Source organism: Muscardinus avellanarius, assembly GCF_963383645.1.
Source record: "Muscardinus avellanarius genome assembly, chromosome: 18".
NCBI lineage: Eukaryota > Metazoa > Chordata > Mammalia > Rodentia > Gliridae > Muscardinus > Muscardinus avellanarius.
Window position 1 is genome coordinate 31,600,794 of NC_137804.1, and position 17,296 is coordinate 31,618,089.

Consider the following 17,296-nt stretch of genomic DNA (forward strand, 5'->3'; position numbering starts at 1 on the left):
ATCCTCCTGTCTCAGCCTCCCAAGCACTGGGATTACAAGCGTACGCCATTATTTAAGCCTGGCTTTTCAGTCCTATTTTATATTTCAGTCTCACTAGGTTTACTGAGGCTATACTTGAACTCGTCTGTCTCAACCTACCAAGTACTGGGGTTATAGGTATGTGGCCAATACTCTCTCTGCTGAACCCAGAGCAGAGACTTACCTTCCTTCCTTCCTTCCTTCCTTCCTTCCTTCCTTCCTTCCTTCTTTCCTTCTTTTTTTTTTTTTTTTTTTTTTTTGCAGAACTAGGGAAGGAACCCAGCGGCAGTCTAACTCTGAGCTATACCCTCAGCCCTTTTTTTTTATTCCTTATTTTGAAACAGGGTCTCACTGAGTTGCAGAGGGCCTAAGTAGCTGAGGATGGCCACGAACAGCAACCTCCTGTCTCAGCCTCCCAAAAGCTGGGATTACACGTGTGTGTCACCACACCTGGCGAACCCAGAGACTTTCTACCTGTGAGCTATCCCCCAGCCCTTAATTATTTTGGTACTGGGGATTGAACCCAGGGACATTCTACCTCTGAGCTACACCCTCCAGCCCTATTTTATGTTTTATTTTGAAAGAGGGCCTGGCTAAGTTACTAAGAGTCTTTTTAAGTTGCTGAGGCTGGCCTTATACCTGTGATCTTCTATCTCAGCCTCCCCAGTACTGGGATTACAGGTATGCGTTAGCACCCCTGGCTTTTATTTTTTTTTATTTTGAAATAGGTTCTTGCTGGGTTACTGAGGGTCTCATTATTGCTGAGGTGGCCTCAAAACTGCAGTCCTCCTATCTTCAGCCTCCCAAGTACTGGTATTACAGGTATGCACCACACACCCAGCTGAGAAGAGAATTTGAGTGACTTGTTTATTAATTTAGTCTCTTCCTCGGTGTTCAAGTATAGGATAATAATTTCTCTGTTCTAGAAGAGCTCTGAAGGCAAGGACGGAGCACGTATATCACCCCAGGGAAATGCTTTCATCCTCAGATCTTTGCTCACAGTAACTTTTAAACAAAGACGAGTAATTTTTCTGGCATTTGGCCTGTTTTGTTAGGTGGGAAACCTTTCTTCTTTATTTTCACATTTACATGTGCTATCATACTAATGTCTCTTCCCAGAGTTTCCCTGGGAGCTGGGTTCCTGAAGACGCAGCGCTGGAGCAGATGGATAATGGAGACTGGGGCTATATGGTAAGTGCTTCTTGCAGCTGCACCTTGAAGGCTGGTAGATTATTTTGTCTTTTTTTTTTTTCACTTATGTGTTCTTAGGTATATCTGTGTGTGTGTGTGTGTGTGTGTGTGTGTGTGTGTGTGTGTGTGTGTGGTGTGTTGCTGAGGATTAAACCCAGGGACATTCTACCTCCGAGCAACACTCCCAGCCCAATTTTTTATTCTTTATTTTGAAACAGGGTCTCACTAAGTTGTGGAGGGCCTCACTAAATAGCTGAGTCTGGCCATGAGCCTGCGATCCTCCTGTCTCAGCCTCCCAAGTACTGCGATTACAAGTGTGCGCCATCATGCCTGGCTAGGTATATTTTATTTTTTATTTTTATTTTTTTGGTACTGAGGATGGAACCCAAGGGCATTCTGCCTCAGAGCTATACCCCCAGCCCTATTTTTTATTCTTTATTTTGAAATGGTCTCACTGAGTTGCAAAGTGTCTTACTAAGTAACTGAGGCTGTCTGAGAACCACGATCCTCCTGTCTCAGCCTCCCAAATGCTGGGATTACAAGTGCACGCCACCATTCCCAGCTTCCGGCTAGGTATATCTTATAAGGATGAAAATTATAAATTTGTGCAATCCTTCCACCTCTAATTGAATTAACAATTAAATGTATCATGGAGAACATTTTTGTTTGGTTTGGTATTTTAATGGAAACAGTGTTAGCTCTCCAAGTAACTTTTTTTTTCAGTACTGGGAATGGAACCCAGGGACATTCTACCTCCAAGCTACACCCCCAGCCCTATTTATTTTTATTTGGAAACAGGGTCTCCCTGAATCTCAAAGGGCCTCACTCAGTAGCCTCCCAAATGCTGGAATTACAAGCATGCGCCACCAAGCCCAGCTCCAAGTAACTTTTATTTATTTATTTTTTTGAGGTCTGGGGATGGAACCTAGGGGCATTAAAACTCTATGCTACACCCCCTTCCCTATTTTTTATTCTTTATTTTGAAACAGGGTGTCACTAAGTTGCGAAGGGCTTCACTAAGTAGCTGAGGCTGTCTGCGAACCGCGATCCTCTGGTCTCAACCTCCCGAATGCTGGGATTACAAGCGTGCACCACCACGCCTGGCTTCCAAGTAACTTTTTATAATCACTTATTTAAGAGATGTTTTGTATGTTGCATTTAAAACTTTTTATTCGTGGAGTGGTGACACTGAGAGAGCCTAGAGAATACTGGAGTGGGACGTCTTGTGACGAAGGATATGCCTCTTCTGCTTGCACTTTTTGTGTCTCCCTATTTTTCTCTTTTTCTGATAAGAAGTACATTGCTCTCCTAGTACATGAAAACTACCTGTCTTTATTTTTTCTTAAAAATTTAAAGGTTTTTTTTTTTTTTTTTTTTTTTGTGGTACTGAGGGTGGAACCCAGGGGCTTTTCTATCTCCAGGCTATCCTCCCAGACCTATTTTATACTTTATTTAGAAACAGGGTTTCACTAAGTTGCTGAGAGCCTCACTAAGTAGCTGAGGCTGGCTTTGAACCTGTGTGATCCTCCTGTCTCAGCCTCCCAAGCGTTGGGATTGCAAGTGTGCACCACCACGCCTGGCTTTTTTTTCCCTTAAATATGATTTCTAAAACAGGAAGGTATGTGTTATTTAGAGAAACTTTTTTCTCAAAATTAAAAGTCAAATTGCAACATTTATGTTGCAAAAGTTGATACATTATCAGAATATACTTTTTTTTTTTGGTGGTACTGGGGATGGAACCAAGAGGCATTCTACTTCTGCGCTACACCCCCAGACCTATTTTATTTGGAAACAGGGTCTCGCTAAGTTGCTGAAATCCTTGCTAAATTGCTGAGGCTGGCTTCGAACCTGCAATCCTCCAGTCTCAGCCTCTCAAATATAGGAATTACAAACATGTACAACCACACCTAGCTCAGATTACAGAATTTTAAAGCTGCTACTACTCTGTGTATGTGATGATTTTGTGGTTGAGTTGTATTAACTAAACTGTGTATTTTAGCTTAATGTTTGAAACTGTTATTTCCATGAAAAAGTAATGAAGATTAAGTCTGTGCAAATTTTATTTTATGTATTTTTTATTTTTATTTATTTTTGGTGAACCCAAAGACATTATACATCTGAGCTATACTCCAACCCTTTTATTAATTAATTAATTGTTTATTTATTTATTTTTGAGGTACTGGGGATGGAACCCAGGGGTATTCTACCTCTGAGCTACAACCCAGCCCTATTTTTTTTTTGTCTTTTTTAGGGTTTGAAACAGGGTCTCACTGAATTGCAAAGGGCCTCACTAAGTAGCTGAGGCTGTCTGTGAACTGCAGTCCTCCGGTCTCCACCTCCCATATCTCCCGAATGCTGGGATTACAAGCCTGTGCCACCACACTCGGCCAAACCCTTTTTATTTTGAAACAGGGTCTCGCTAAGGGCCTAAATTATTGAGGCTAGCTTCAAACCTGCAATCTTCCTGTTTTAGCCTTCCCAGTACAGATCACAGGTGTGTGCCACTACACCTGGCTACAGATTTTTATTTTTAAAATAAATTTCTAGCTAGGCATGGTGGTGCACATCTGTAATCCTAGCACTTGAGAGGCTGGGACAGGAGGATCATAAATTCAAAGCTAGTATCAACAATTTAGATCCTGTTTTTCAAATAAAAATAGGACTGAGAGCCAGGCATGGTGGTCTATGCTTGTAATCCCATTACTTGGGAGGCTGAGACAGGAGGATCACAGGTTTGTGATCCTCGGCTACTTAGTGAGGCTCTCCACAACTTAGACCCTGTTTCAAAATAAAGAATAAAAAATAGGGCTGGGGGCCTAGCTTGGAGGTAGAATGCCCCTGGGTTATCCCCGGTACCACAAAGGAAGGAAGGAAGGAAGGAAGGAAGGAAGGAAGGAAGGAAGGAAGGAAGGAAGGGAGTGAGGGACTTGCCCTTTTTTTCCCCATTGAAAGCAGATGTTTAGCCGGGCATGGTGGTACATGCTTGAAATCCCAGCATGTGGGAGGCTGAGACAAGGAGGATCTGGGTTTGCGGGCAAACCTCAGCTACTTAATGAGGCCCTTTTTAACTCAGTGAGACCCTGTTTCAAAGTAAAGAATAAAAAATGGGAAGCCGGGCGTGGTGGCGCACGCTTGTAATCCTCGCACTTGGGAGGCTGAGACAGGAGGATCGCACAGGTTCGAAGCCAGCCTCAGCTACTTAGTGAGGCTCTCAGCAACTTAGACCCTGTTTCCAAATAAAAAAAATAAATAAAAAGGTCTGGGAGTATAGCCCGGAGGTAGAAAGCCTCTGGGTTCCACCCCCAGTACTACCAAAAAAAAAAAAAAAAAAGAATAAAAAAGAATAAAAAATGGGGCTGGGGGTGTACCTTAGAGGTGGAATGCCCCTGGGTTCTATACCCAGTAACACACACACACACACACACACACACACACACACATACACACACACACACACAAAGAGAGAGAGAGAGCACAAAAGGAAGGAAGGGAGGGAGGGAGGGAGGGAGGGAGGGAGGGGAAGGAAAGAAAGGCAGGCAGGTAAGCAAAGCAGGTGTTAGATGTCTTTATCTAGGTGGGTTTATCACTGAAAGTAAAGTCATCTGTATTGCATAATTGTCAAATATTATATAGCTTGAAGGAATCTTGTGCTGTTACTTTTCTTAATTTGTCAAAGTTAGGATTTTAAAATTTCAGGTGAGTTGGGCATGGTGGCATACACTTGTAATCCTTGGGAGGCTGAGACAGGAGGATTATAGGTTCGTGGCTAGCCTCAGCTACTTAGTGAGGTCCTCTGCAACTTAGTGAAACACTATTTCAAAATAAAAATAAACCCTATTTCAAAGTAAAAAATAGGGCTGGGGCTGTATCTTGGAAATAGAATGCCCTTGGGTTCAATCCTGCAAAAAAAGAAAAGAAAAGAATTTCAGGTGACTGATTTTTTTTTTTTTTTTTACAAATTTCAGATGACTGACCCAGTCACGTTAAATGTAGGTGGACACTTGTACACAACATCTCTCACCACACTGACACGTTACCCAGATTCCATGCTTGGAGCTATGTTTGGGGGGGACTTCCCCACAGCTCGAGACCCTCAAGGCAATTACTTCATTGATCGAGATGGACCACTTTTCCGATATGTCCTCAACTTCTTAAGAACTTCAGAGTTGACTTTACCTCTGGATTTCAAGGAATTTGATCTGCTTCGGAAGGAAGCAGATTTTTACCAAATCGAGCCCTTGATTCAGTGTCTCAATGACCCTAAGCCTTTGTATCCTATGGATACTTTTGAAGAAGTCGTGGAGCTCTCTAGCACTCGGAAGCTTTCTAAGTACTCCAATCCAGTGGCTGTCATCATAACCCAGTTAACCATCACCACCAAAGTCCATTCCTTACTAGAAGGCATCTCAAATTATTTTACCAAGTGGAATAAGCACATGATGGACACTAGAGACTGCCAGGTTTCCTTTACTTTTGGACCCTGTGATTATCATCAGGAAGTCTCTCTCCGGGTGCACCTCATGGAATACATTACGAAACAAGGTTTCACGATCCGCAACACTCGAGTGCATCACATGAGCGAGAGGGCCAACGAGAACACCGTGGAGCACAACTGGACCTTCTGCAGGCTGGCCCGGAAGACAGATGACTAACCTCCAGCCCGGGAGAAGCTCCTGGAAGCAGACTCCCCAGAACGTGGACAAGACTGGGGTTTTTTGTTTGTTTGTTTTGTTAATCACAGTGTGGACTTTTATTTTTCTGATTTTTTAAAAGTATTTATATTTATTTGAAGGCATTAAGGACCAGAAGGAAGTTTTGTGCTTTAGCAGACTCTTCCATGTTTTGTTCTCTTTACCCTGAGTATGCATGTGCCTGTTCAGAGTCTCCAGGTACCTTTTTTATAAAAAGAAACCTGAAAATCATTATGGTATATAATCTACCCTTAAAAGTGCTTTTTTATTACAGTGATTTCTGATAAAATGGTCCCTGACTTAACTAGACGCCTAAAAATACAAGAGTGAAAGAAGAAGAGTACTCAGTTATGCCTTTTAGAAAAATCAGAATATCATGTAGGGTAACCTTTCCAAATCAACAAGCAGTATTATAATATTCAAGAAAACTGTTTCAGTCATTTAAAGGTTCTTATTAAGTACTGCTCTTCACAGTTGTGACAACTGTTTCTTTCTATGCATATAAATCAAGCAACCAAATATCTGTAGCCATGGAAATGTCTGACTAGAAATATTCATATTGGATTCTGAATACAAAATGTCCCTGTGGTAGAAATCTTACTTCTTATGCCTGGTGCAGTTAAACTGCTATCTACCAGAAAGAAAAATAATAATAAAAAATGAAATATGAAAATTAAGTTTGTATTTACTGAATGTTATTATTATTACTTAACAGAAAATTATTTTATCTAAATTATGAGTATGTATTGTTTGTATTCCACTATTTGATTTGAGAGGACTCAATGGAACAGTCAGTTGTTTATAAGAACTCTATTGGGTCATTGAAGTAAGGATGGATAGAATTTTGTCTAAAAGAGTAGGTTTTTTTTGTTTGTGTGGTGCTGGGAATTGAACCCAAGGGAATTATATCTCTGAGCTACACTGTCAGCCCGATTTTATTTTTTATTTTGAAACAGGGTCTCATTAGTTTCAGAGGGCCTCACTAAGTAGCTGAAGCTGGTCACCAACGTGCAGTTTTCCTGTCTCAGCCTCCCAAGTACTAGGATTACAAGTGTGTGCCACCATGCTTTTATTATTTATTTATTTATTTATTTATTATTTATATTGGGGATTGAACCCAAGGGGGTTCTACCACTTAGTTACACTGCCAACTGCGTGTGTGTGTGTGTGTGTGTGTGTGTGTGTGTGTGTGTATTGTACTGGGGATTGAACCCAGGGGTAAACTACCTTTGAGCTGCACTTGCAGCCATATATATACTGGGCATTGAACCTGGGGGCATTCTACCTCTGAGCTATACCTCAGCCTTATTTTTTTAAATTTTTATTTTATTTATTTATTTATTTTGGTGATACTGGGGTTCCTGGAAGCCCTTCTACTTCCGGGCTATACTCCCAGACCTATTTTTACATTTTTATTTGGAAACAGGGTCTCCTAAGCCAGCGCGCGTGGCTGGCTTCGAACCTGCGCGATCCTCCTGTCTCTGCCTCCCAAGCGCGGGGATTACAAGCGTGCGCCACCACGCCTGGCCTTAATTTTTATTTTAAAGCAGCATCTCACTAAGTTGTGGCGGGCCTCACTAAGTTGCTGAGGCTGGCCTTGAACCTATGATCCTCTTGTCTCGGCCTCCCAAGTACTGGGATTATAGGCATATGCCACCATACCCAGCTTTGTTTTTTATTTTTGGAATAGGATCTTGCCAAGTTACTGCACACAGGCCGCAAACCTGAGATACTCCAGTCTCAGCCTTCTAAGTACTGGACATACAGGTGTGTGCCACCACACCTGGCTAAGAGTTATTTTATTGGTGAACATACAGTTTGAAAAATTTGTCCAAATAGGACTGTTAAAAGACTACAGGGATTTTATTTCAGTTTTCATAGCTATGAATATGATTCATTATTTTAACTTTGTGCTAAGCATGAGGACAAAATGATGCTAATTATTTTATTCTTCTACATTGTATCTGTTTCTATGAAATTTTAAATCATTTTTGCTGTGGAAGAGTTTTGTTTTTCTTGTACTGGGGATCAAACCCAAGGCCTAGTGCCTGCTAAGGCAAATGCTTTACACTGGGCTGCATTCCCAGCCCAGAAGAGTTGACTTTTTTTTACCCCCCGGTAGTACTAGGGATGAAACCCGGACATTCTTCCTCTGAGCTAAACCTCCAGCCCTATTATTTAATTTTTAAAACAGGGTCTTGCCAGGCGTGGTAGCACACATAATCCCTGTGCTTAGGAGGCTAGGACAGGAGGATTGCACAGGTTCAAAGCCAGGCTCAGCTACTTAGTTAGTGGGGCTCTCAGCAACTTAGTGAGACCCTGTTTCCAAACAGAATTTAAAATAGGTTTGGGAGTATAGCCTGGAGGTAGAAGGCCCCTGGGTTATACCCCCAGTACCACCAAAAATAAATAAATAAACAAATACCCAAAAAAAAACCCCAAAACCGGGTCTCACTAGGTTTCTGAGGCTGGCCATGAACCTGTGATCCTCATGTCTCAGCTTCCCAAGTACTAGGATTACAAATGTCCCATCACACCTGGCCAAAAGTTAATTTTAAAAAATGGATGTTTAGTTGCATTCTTAGAGCTATTTATTTATTTATTTTGTATTGGTACTGGGAGTGGAACCCAGGGGCTTTTCTACCTCTGGGCTATACTCCCAGACCTATTTTATACTTTATTTGGAAACAGGGTCTCACTAAGTTGCTGAAAGCCTCACTAAGTAGCTGAGGCTGGCTTCGAATCTGTGCGATCCTCCTGTCTCTGCCTCCTAAGTGCTGGGATTACAAGCGTGCACCATCACGCCCTGCTCTATATTTTATATAAATTATACAAGCATAGGCACTTCGGGAGGAGAGTATACATATATATGTATGTATATGTGTGGCCTTTTAAACCTCAGGATAAATGCTGAAGTAAGCTGGAGGTGTAGCTCATTGATGGAATGCTTGCTTAGCATTTTTTTCTGTTGTAATGGGTATTGAACCCAAAGGCAGTCTACCTCCAAGCTATACCCCCAGCCCTATTTTATTTTTATTTTTAAACTGAGTCTCGCTAGGTTGATGAGTCTCACTAGTTGCTGAGGCTGTCTTCAGACCGGCGATCCCCTGTCTCAGCTGCCCTAGTACTAGGTTACAGGCATATATCACCCAGGCATATACCACCCTGCTCAGCTCTTGCATAACATTCTTTTTTTTTTTTTTTGGTGGTACTGGGGCTCCTGGAAACCCTTCTACCTCCGGGCTGCACTCCCAGATCTATTTTTATACTTTTTTAAATTTGGAAACAGGGTCTCTTAAGCCAGTGCGGCTGGCTTCAAACCTGCGCGACCCTCCTGTCTCCGCCTCCCAAGCGCGGGGATTACAGCGTGAGCCACCATGCCCAGCTTGCATAACATTCTTGAGGCTTTGGGTTTGAATCCCAGTGCTGGGAAAAATAAACAAAGGATATAGTAAAAGCTGAGCGAGGTGGCACATGCTTGTAATCCCAGTACTTGGGAGGCAGAGACAGGAGGATCGCAGGTTCATGGCCAGCCCTAGCTACTTAATGAAGCCCTCTGGAACTTAGTGAGATCCTGTTTCAAAATAAAGAATAAAAAATAGGGCTGGATGTATTAAAAACATAAAAAATAGGGCTTGCTTGGAGGTAGACTGCCCCTGGGTTCAACCCCCAGTTCCACAAAAAGAAAGACATATATAAATGGTAAAAAAAAAATACATTTATTGACTTTGCTATATCTGAAACAAAATTATAGTATTTAATTAGATAGGTGCTACAAATAGTGGTACTTTTTTATTGTGAGAAATTTCAAACATACACAACAGTAGAAAGAATAGTGTAATGGATACTCATGGACACATCAAACTCTTTATTTCCCATTTTTTCTTTTGTGGATTATTTTGAAGTATTCACAGGTAACATTTCACAGATACTACTTTGGACTATGTGGATGACTACACATACATACATAGTTTTAAATGTATATGTATATATGCCATAGACCCGTCCTGGTGCTGCCTATGCCTTGGATCATGTTGGTTATTTCATAGCTTGGAGCTCTGTATTAGTGGTCGGAGATATTTCTCATAGGCAGGATTCTCCTGTTTTTTTTAAGAAAGAAGTGCATTATTAAGACAGAATGTGTTTGCCAGGATTAATGACTTTTTACTTTCAAATTAAATGTTTAACTTCAAAAAAAGTAACATTACATAAGAATCATCATTTTTCAAATTATTTTTTAAACTCATTTGGTGTGAACATATGGAGAAGCATTTTTCCAAAGGGCATCCTTCCTTTCTCATGCAGATTTTAAATTGTGGACGCAGGTGGCCAATTTAAAAAAAAAAAAAAAACAACAACAAGCCAGGCATGGTGGTTTACACCTTTAATCCCTGGACGTGGGAGGCTGAGACAGGAGGATCACAGTTTCGAGGACAACCTCAGCAAGTAGTAAGATGACACTCTCATCAACCTAAAAAGACCCTGATTCCAAATAAATAAAATTGGGCTGGGGCTGGGCATGGTGACACACACTTGTAATCTCAGCATTTGGGAGGCTGAGACAGGAGGATCCAGGTTCACAGACAGCCTCAGGTACTTAGTGAGGCCCTTTGCAACTCAGTGAGACCCTGTTTCAAAATAAAGAATAAAAAATTGAGCTAGGGGGTGTAGCTCAGAGGTAGAATGCCCCTGGGTTCAATCCCCAGTACTGCATAAATAAGTAAATAAATAAATAAATAAATAAATAAAATTGGGCTGGTAATGTAGCTCAAAGGTAGAACTTCTGGGTTCACATACACACACACACACACACACACACACACACACACAATCTTTGCTTTTGGAATTTATTTTGTTTTTGGGTTTTTGGGGCGTTTTTTTTGGTGGTACTGGATGGAACCCAGAGGCCTATTTCTGGGCTATACCCCCAGACCTATTTTATATTTTATTTGGAAACAGGTTCTTGCTCGCTAAGTTGCTGAGGCTGGCTTTGAACCTGTGGGATCCTCCTGTTTCCGCCTGAGCGCAGGGATTACAAGCGTGCGCCACCACGCCCGGCTTGCTTTTGGAATTTAAAACAAATGAAAGGCTTGACTTTGAGGCTCTGGTGCCACAAGAAAAGGCACTAGAAATCAGAGTCAGGTAAGCAACATTCTGTATTAGAGTAAGTTTTTGGCATCATTCTCTAATGCAGTGTCTGGATTCACCTTCCACAGCACTAGCCTCATCTTCCACCACCATCACCACCACCACCATTATCATCATCATCATCATCATTCTGGAAATTGAACCGAGGACAATCTACCTCGAAGCTACACTCCCACCCCTTTTTTTGTGGTACTGGGGATGGAACTCAGGGGCATTCTACCTCCAAGCTACACTTCCCAGTTCAATTTTTTATTCTTTATTTTGAAACAGGGTCTCACTGAGTTGCAGAGGGCCTCACTAAATAGCTGAGGCTGGCCATGAATCTAGATCCTTTTGTCTCAGCCTCCCAAACACTGGGATTACAAGCGTGTGCCACCGTGCCAGTCTCACCCCAGCCCTTTTTAAAATTTTTTATTTATTTGTTTATTAACCTTTTCACAATACTAAGGGTTGAACCCAGGGGTATTCTACCTTCAAGCTATACCCCCCAGCTCTGTATTTTATTCTTTATTTTTGAAACAGGATCTAAGTTGTGGAAGGCTTCAGTAAGTAGCTGAGGCTGGCTGTGAAGCTGTGATCCTCCTTTCTCAGCCTCTAAAATACTGGTATTACAAGTGTGTGCCACCATACCCAGCCTAATTTTTTATTTTGAAATAGAGTCTTGCTAGGTTATCGAAGGTTTCATTATGTTGCTTAGGCTAGCCTTGAACCCATGATCCTCCTGTTACATCCTCCCAAGCATTGTGATTACAGGCATGTGCCACCACTTCTGGGTAGCCTCATGTCTCATAATACTTGCTCATTTATTTATTTGCCCCTCTATACTAATACTGTAGGCCCTCTGAGTGCAGGGACTACAACTCTTGTTCTCCATTGTATTTTTAACACCTAGAGCGGTTTCTGGTACCATAGCAGGGATTCAATTAATATTGGCTGGATGACTGAATGAATGAAATCAGTAGATGTATTTAATACATTTAATACTACTTGGGCAGAATTTTTACAATAGAATGATGTAGGGGAAATGAGATTTTTTTTTTTTTTTTTGTGGTACTGGGGTTCCTGGAAGCCCTTCCACCTCTGGGCTACACTCCCAGACCTTTTTTTATATTTTTTTTATTTGGAAGTAGGGTCTCTTAAGCCAGCACGGCTGGCTTCAAACCTGTGCTATCCTTCTGTCTCCACCTCCCAAGCGCAGGGATTACAAGCGTGCACCACCATGCCCGGTGGGAAATGGGATTTTTGACTTGAGATGACCCACAGTGTTTTCTTCACTTTATCTATAGCAAATGACTTAGATAATAGTTTTTTTTTTTATTGCAGGGAGGGGGAACTGTCTTGCAGATTTTTGTTTTTTGAGAAGCTGAGATGACGAAAACCAAACAGCAGATATTGTGGCTAAAGAGCAAAAAACCTTACTACCTGTCCCTGACAGAAGGGAGACTCTCCTTTGATTCTAAGACATTTAATTTAGCATAGCACTTTACTTTTGGTAGAAAAACATCAGGGAAATACATTCCTGTTTGCCTCTTATGTCTACAGGGCACATTCCAATCTAGCTGGGTTTTTTGTTTTTTTGTTTTTGTACTGGAGATTGAATCCAGAGGCATTCTACTTTCAAGCTACACCCTAGCCCAATTTTTCTTTTTTCTTTTTGCGAGTCTGGGAATGAAACTCAGGGGCATTCGACCTCCAAGCTACACCCCCTGCCCTATATTTTATTCTTTATTTTGAAACAGGGTCTAACTAGGTTGCAGAGGGCCTCACTAAGTAGCTGAGGCTGTCTGCGAACTGTGATCCTCCTGTCTCAGCCTTCCAAATGTTGGGATTACAAGAGTGTGCCACCATACCCGGCCCCAGCCCAATATTATTTCTTATTTGGAAACAGGGTCTTGTTAAGTTAATGAGAGTCCTCTTACTACTTACTGAGGCTGTCCTCAAACCTGTGATCCTCCTGTCTCAGCCTCCCAAGTACTGGGATTATAGGTGTGCACCACCCCACTCAGCTCCTGCTATGAACACCTGTAATGGCTGGGCATGGTACCTCATGTTAGTGAGACCCTGTTTCAAAATGGAAAATAAAAAATATGGCTGGGGTATACCTCCGAGGTCGAATGCCCCTGGCTTCAATCCCCAGTGTGCCAAAACAAAACAACATATCTATAGTGTATCTTTTTTTTCTGTGCAAATGTGGAAAAATGTCTTTATTTATTTATTGGCGGCACTGGGGGTGAAACCCAGGGGCTTTTCTACCTCCGGGCTATACTCTCAGACTTACTTTATATTTTATTTGGAAACAGGGTCTCACTAAGTTGCTGAGAGCCTAAGTACCTGAGGCTGGCTTCAAACCTGTGCAATCCTCTTGTCTCAGCCTCCCAAGCGCAGGGATTACAAGCGTGTGCCACCATGCCCTGCTGAAAAATGTCTCTTTATTAGCAGCTCCAAAATGCTCTAACGTAGGTTAGAAAAAACACTTGAAACATTTTGGTGGTCTCTAAAGAAGCCAGAAATTTAAGATCACGTGGCAATGCCTTAGCAGTCAACCAAGTATCCTTCTGAGTAACTCAAGCAGGGTCTTTGTACCCTGCGTTGCCGAATCGCCACGTGGAAGAGCCAGTGTTCTACCCGCTGCCTTCTTAGCAGCGTCACTTAAGAGAGCGCTTGTTTGCAGTGGGCTTCTTTGTCCATGTTTGTTTACTTCGTAAATGTGGACCGTCTGCTCTGTGATAGAGTCTAGAGTTAGGAAGGCGAAGACTATCCTTGTTCACAGTCAAGTGGAAGGAAGTGAAGCGTGCGGCAGAAAGCGCGGCGGCATTGTACCCGGCTGCAGACGCTGCGGGTCAGCCATGCCTCACTGAGGCCTGCTTTCACAGTCGAAGTCTTTAACAGTAACAACGATAAACAAGTGAGCCCCATGCTCTCTTGTGACCACAGAGCCTGGAGAATTAGAGTGTTTCCTGTGTTGCCAGTAAAACAGGTCTGAGCTTTGGCGTCAGCATTTCGCCATGGGCCTACAGCTGTGTGGTTCAGAGGCATATGTGTGTCTTTATGCCACAATCTAAGTCTCCTGAGTAGCTGGGATTATAGGTTTGTGGTCTCTACCTGCTTTGGATTATAATTTTTTTTGTACTAGGGATTGAACCCAGGGGCATTCTACTGCCAAGCTACACCCCAAGGCGTGTTTTATTTTTATTTTGAAATGGTCTTGTTAGGTTGCTGAGGGTCTTACTACTTGTCGAGGCTGTTCTCCAACATGTGATTCTCCTGTCACAGCCTCCCAAGTACTGAGATTAGAGGCGTGCACCACCACACCCAGCTTTTGATTATAAATCTTAACATACCCAGCATTTCATACACACACACACACACAATCTATTACCTATACACTCCTTGTTTTGCTCATCTGTGTCAAATCTGCTATTAAATATTGGTTCCCAGCTGGGCATGGTGGTGTACACTTATAATTCCAGTACTTGGGAAGCTGAGACAAGATGATCGCAGGTTCAAACCCAGCCTCAGCAACTTAGTGAGGCTCTTAGCAACCTAGTGAGACCCCGTTTCCAAGTAGGAAATAAAATTGGGCTGAGACGGTAGCTTGGAGGTAGGATGCCTCTGGGTTCAATCCCCAGTACCAAAAAAAGAAGAAAAGAAAAAATTAATTTCCCACATTCTAAAAACAGGGCTCTTTTCTTCACTTCAGTGAATGCATCCATTCACATTCACAGCTTATCCTAATGAAAAGTCTGGGACCCTGGCCCTAAATATTTGAGATTTTATGAGTCTTCCTCTCTTCCTGACACTAATGATAGAGCTCTGGCATTCTCTCCCAGGACAGCTGGGGATCTTGCCATCCTGTTTTATGTTGTCATTTATGTGTGCTCCTGGCCACCATGGCAAACAACAGCATTCTGTGCTCCTGACGTTGTTGCTGAGAGGAAGGCCCTCTAGCAGCCAGGCCTGAGTACCCTCAAGCTTCCTATCACCTCTAACGCCCACTTAGCTCTACAGAAAATAAGAGTTAAAGTTGCCAGGCGTGGTGGCGCATGCTTGTAATCCCAGCATTCGGGAGGCTGAGACTGGAGGATCGTGGTTCGCGGACAGCCTCAGCTACTTAGGCCCCCCGCAATTTAGTGAGACCGTGTTTCAAAAATAAAGAATAAAAAAATAGGGCAGAGGGTGTATCTTGGAGGTCAAATGCCCCTGGGTTCCATCCCCAAACCCGCAAAAAGGAAAAAAAAAATTTAAACAGACCTGCTAGGCCCTGTGATTTCCATCCTAATGGGAATCAATTAAAATGAAGAAACAAGGTTGGATGTGGTGGCACGCTTGTAATCCCAGTACTTGGGAGGCTGAGACAGGAGGATCATGCAGGTTGGAAGCCAGCCTCAGCTACTTAATGAGGCTCTCCCCAACTTAATGAAACCTTGTTTCCAAATAAAAATATAAGCTGGGGGTGGTGCACTTGTAATTCCAGCTTTTGGGAGGCTGAGACAAGAGGATCATGGTTCTTGGCCAGCCTCAGGTACTTACTGAGGCCCTCTGCAACTCAGAGAGACTGTTTCAAAATAAAGAATAAAAAAAATGCAAGAAATAAATAAATAAATACAAACAAATAAAAATAGGTCCAGGAGTGTAGCCCAGAGGTGGAAGGCCCCTGGTTTCTATCCCCAGTACCACATACACACAAATTAATAATAATAATAATAATAACTATTATTATTATTATAAAATAAACATAGAGTTGTAGTTACTCTTTGTTCCCTTCTGTTACATAATTTATAATGTGTTCCATTCAACTACCTGGGTATTGGTTGGTGACTCCTGAGCCCACTGGAACAGACGCTCATAGACATTTCCATCATAACAGCCAAGTGCAGAATTTAAACGCTGATCAGTGAAGTCGAAAGCATCAGTTAACAAGACAGCATCCTTCCTGAGAGAGGAAACAAGACTCGTTAGATTGTTCTTTTGAGTCTAATTTACCTGGGATGATGAATTAATCACACCTAATGAAAGCTCGCACCATCACTTACTTTACAAACAACTCAGCATTACTCTTCTGACTTCTTCTCTTTCTGCTGGGGATTGAATCCAGGGGCTTTCTACCTCTGAGCTACACCCAGCCACAGCCATATTTTTATTTTGAAGCAGTCTCATTAAGTTGCAGATTACCTCACTAAATTGCTGAGGCTGGCTGTGAACCTATGGTCCTCCTGTTTCAGCCTCCCAAGTACTGTGATTAAAAGTGTGAGCCACCACGCTCAGTTTGGTTTTCTTCCTCCCTCCCTCCCTCCCTCCCTCCCTCCCTCCCTCCCTCTCTCCCTCCCTCCCTCCCTCCCTCCCTCTTTTTCCCTTCCTTCCTTCCTTCCTTCCTTCCTTCCTTCCTTCCTTCCTTCCTTCCTTCCTTCCTTCCTTCCTTCCTTTCTGTGGGGCTGAGGATGAAATCCAAGGGCCTTCTACCTCTGGGTTACACTCACAGACCTATTTATATTTTATTTGGAATTGGAAACAGGGTCACACTGAGTTGCTGAGAGCCTCACTAAGTAGCTGAGGGACTAAGTAGCTTTTTTTTTTTCAAACCTGCACAATCCTCCTGTCTCAGCCTCCCAAGTGCTGGGATTACAAGCATGAGCCACCACGCTTGGCTCTTCTTTTTTTTTTTTTCTTGGTGGTACTGGGGATGGAACCCAGGGGCATCCTACCTCTGAGCTACATCCCCAGCCCTATTTTTTAATTCATTATTTTGAAACAGGGTCTCACTGGGTTGTAAAGAGCCTCATTAAGTAGCTGAGACTATCTGCAAACCGCGATCCCCCTGTGTCAGCCTCCTGAATGCTGAGATTATAAGCATGCGCCACCATGCCTGGCTAAGTCTTGTTATTTAGAAAACAGCATATTCAGCCAGGTGTGGTGGTGCATGCCTGTAATCTCAGTACTTGGGAGGCTGAGACAGGAGGATCACAGGTTGGAGGGCAACCTCAGCAAGTAGTGAGACTCTCAGCAACCTAGTGAGACTGTTTCAAAATAAATATAAAATAGGGCTGGGGTATAGCTTGGAGATATTAGAATGACCCCAGGTTCACTCTTCCAGTACAACAAAGGCAAACAAATAAAAAAACACCCAGTATATTCTAGTCTCTGTCCTCCATTTCCTTCTACCCAGAAGCAGATATTTTGGTGCTTCAGTGTCTCTAAATATCTTGTTTATATTGCTAGCAACTTCTTTGTTTATGTATGTGTGTGTGAGG

General features: G+C 42.5%; 2 protein-coding genes across 2 annotated transcripts in view; one reads left to right on the forward strand and one right to left on the reverse strand.

Annotated features, from left to right (window-relative positions):
* Window positions 1–1,167: 1,167 nt before the first annotated feature.
* KCTD6 (potassium channel tetramerization domain containing 6) lies at window positions 1,168–5,861 on the forward strand (the record flags this gene model as incomplete). The annotated part of the gene is made up of 2 exons (XM_080715787.1): window positions 1,168–1,209; window positions 5,175–5,861. The coding sequence occupies exons 1-2, from the start codon at window positions 1,183–1,185 to the stop codon at window positions 5,859–5,861; spliced, it is 714 nt and encodes a 237-aa protein (XP_080571913.1). The 5' UTR covers window positions 1,168–1,182.
* A 4,082-nt stretch (window positions 5,862–9,943) lies between these two features.
* The window catches only part of ACOX2 (acyl-CoA oxidase 2), a gene marked incomplete at both ends in the record, with an annotated part of 44,538 nt that continues 37,185 nt past the window's right edge, over window positions 9,944–17,296 (reverse strand). The window contains 2 exons of the mRNA XM_080715814.1: window positions 9,944–10,000; window positions 15,849–15,981. Coding sequence (XP_080571940.1) covers window positions 9,944–10,000; window positions 15,849–15,981 — 190 coding nt within the window. The remainder of the gene's footprint in view (window positions 10,001–15,848; window positions 15,982–17,296) is intronic.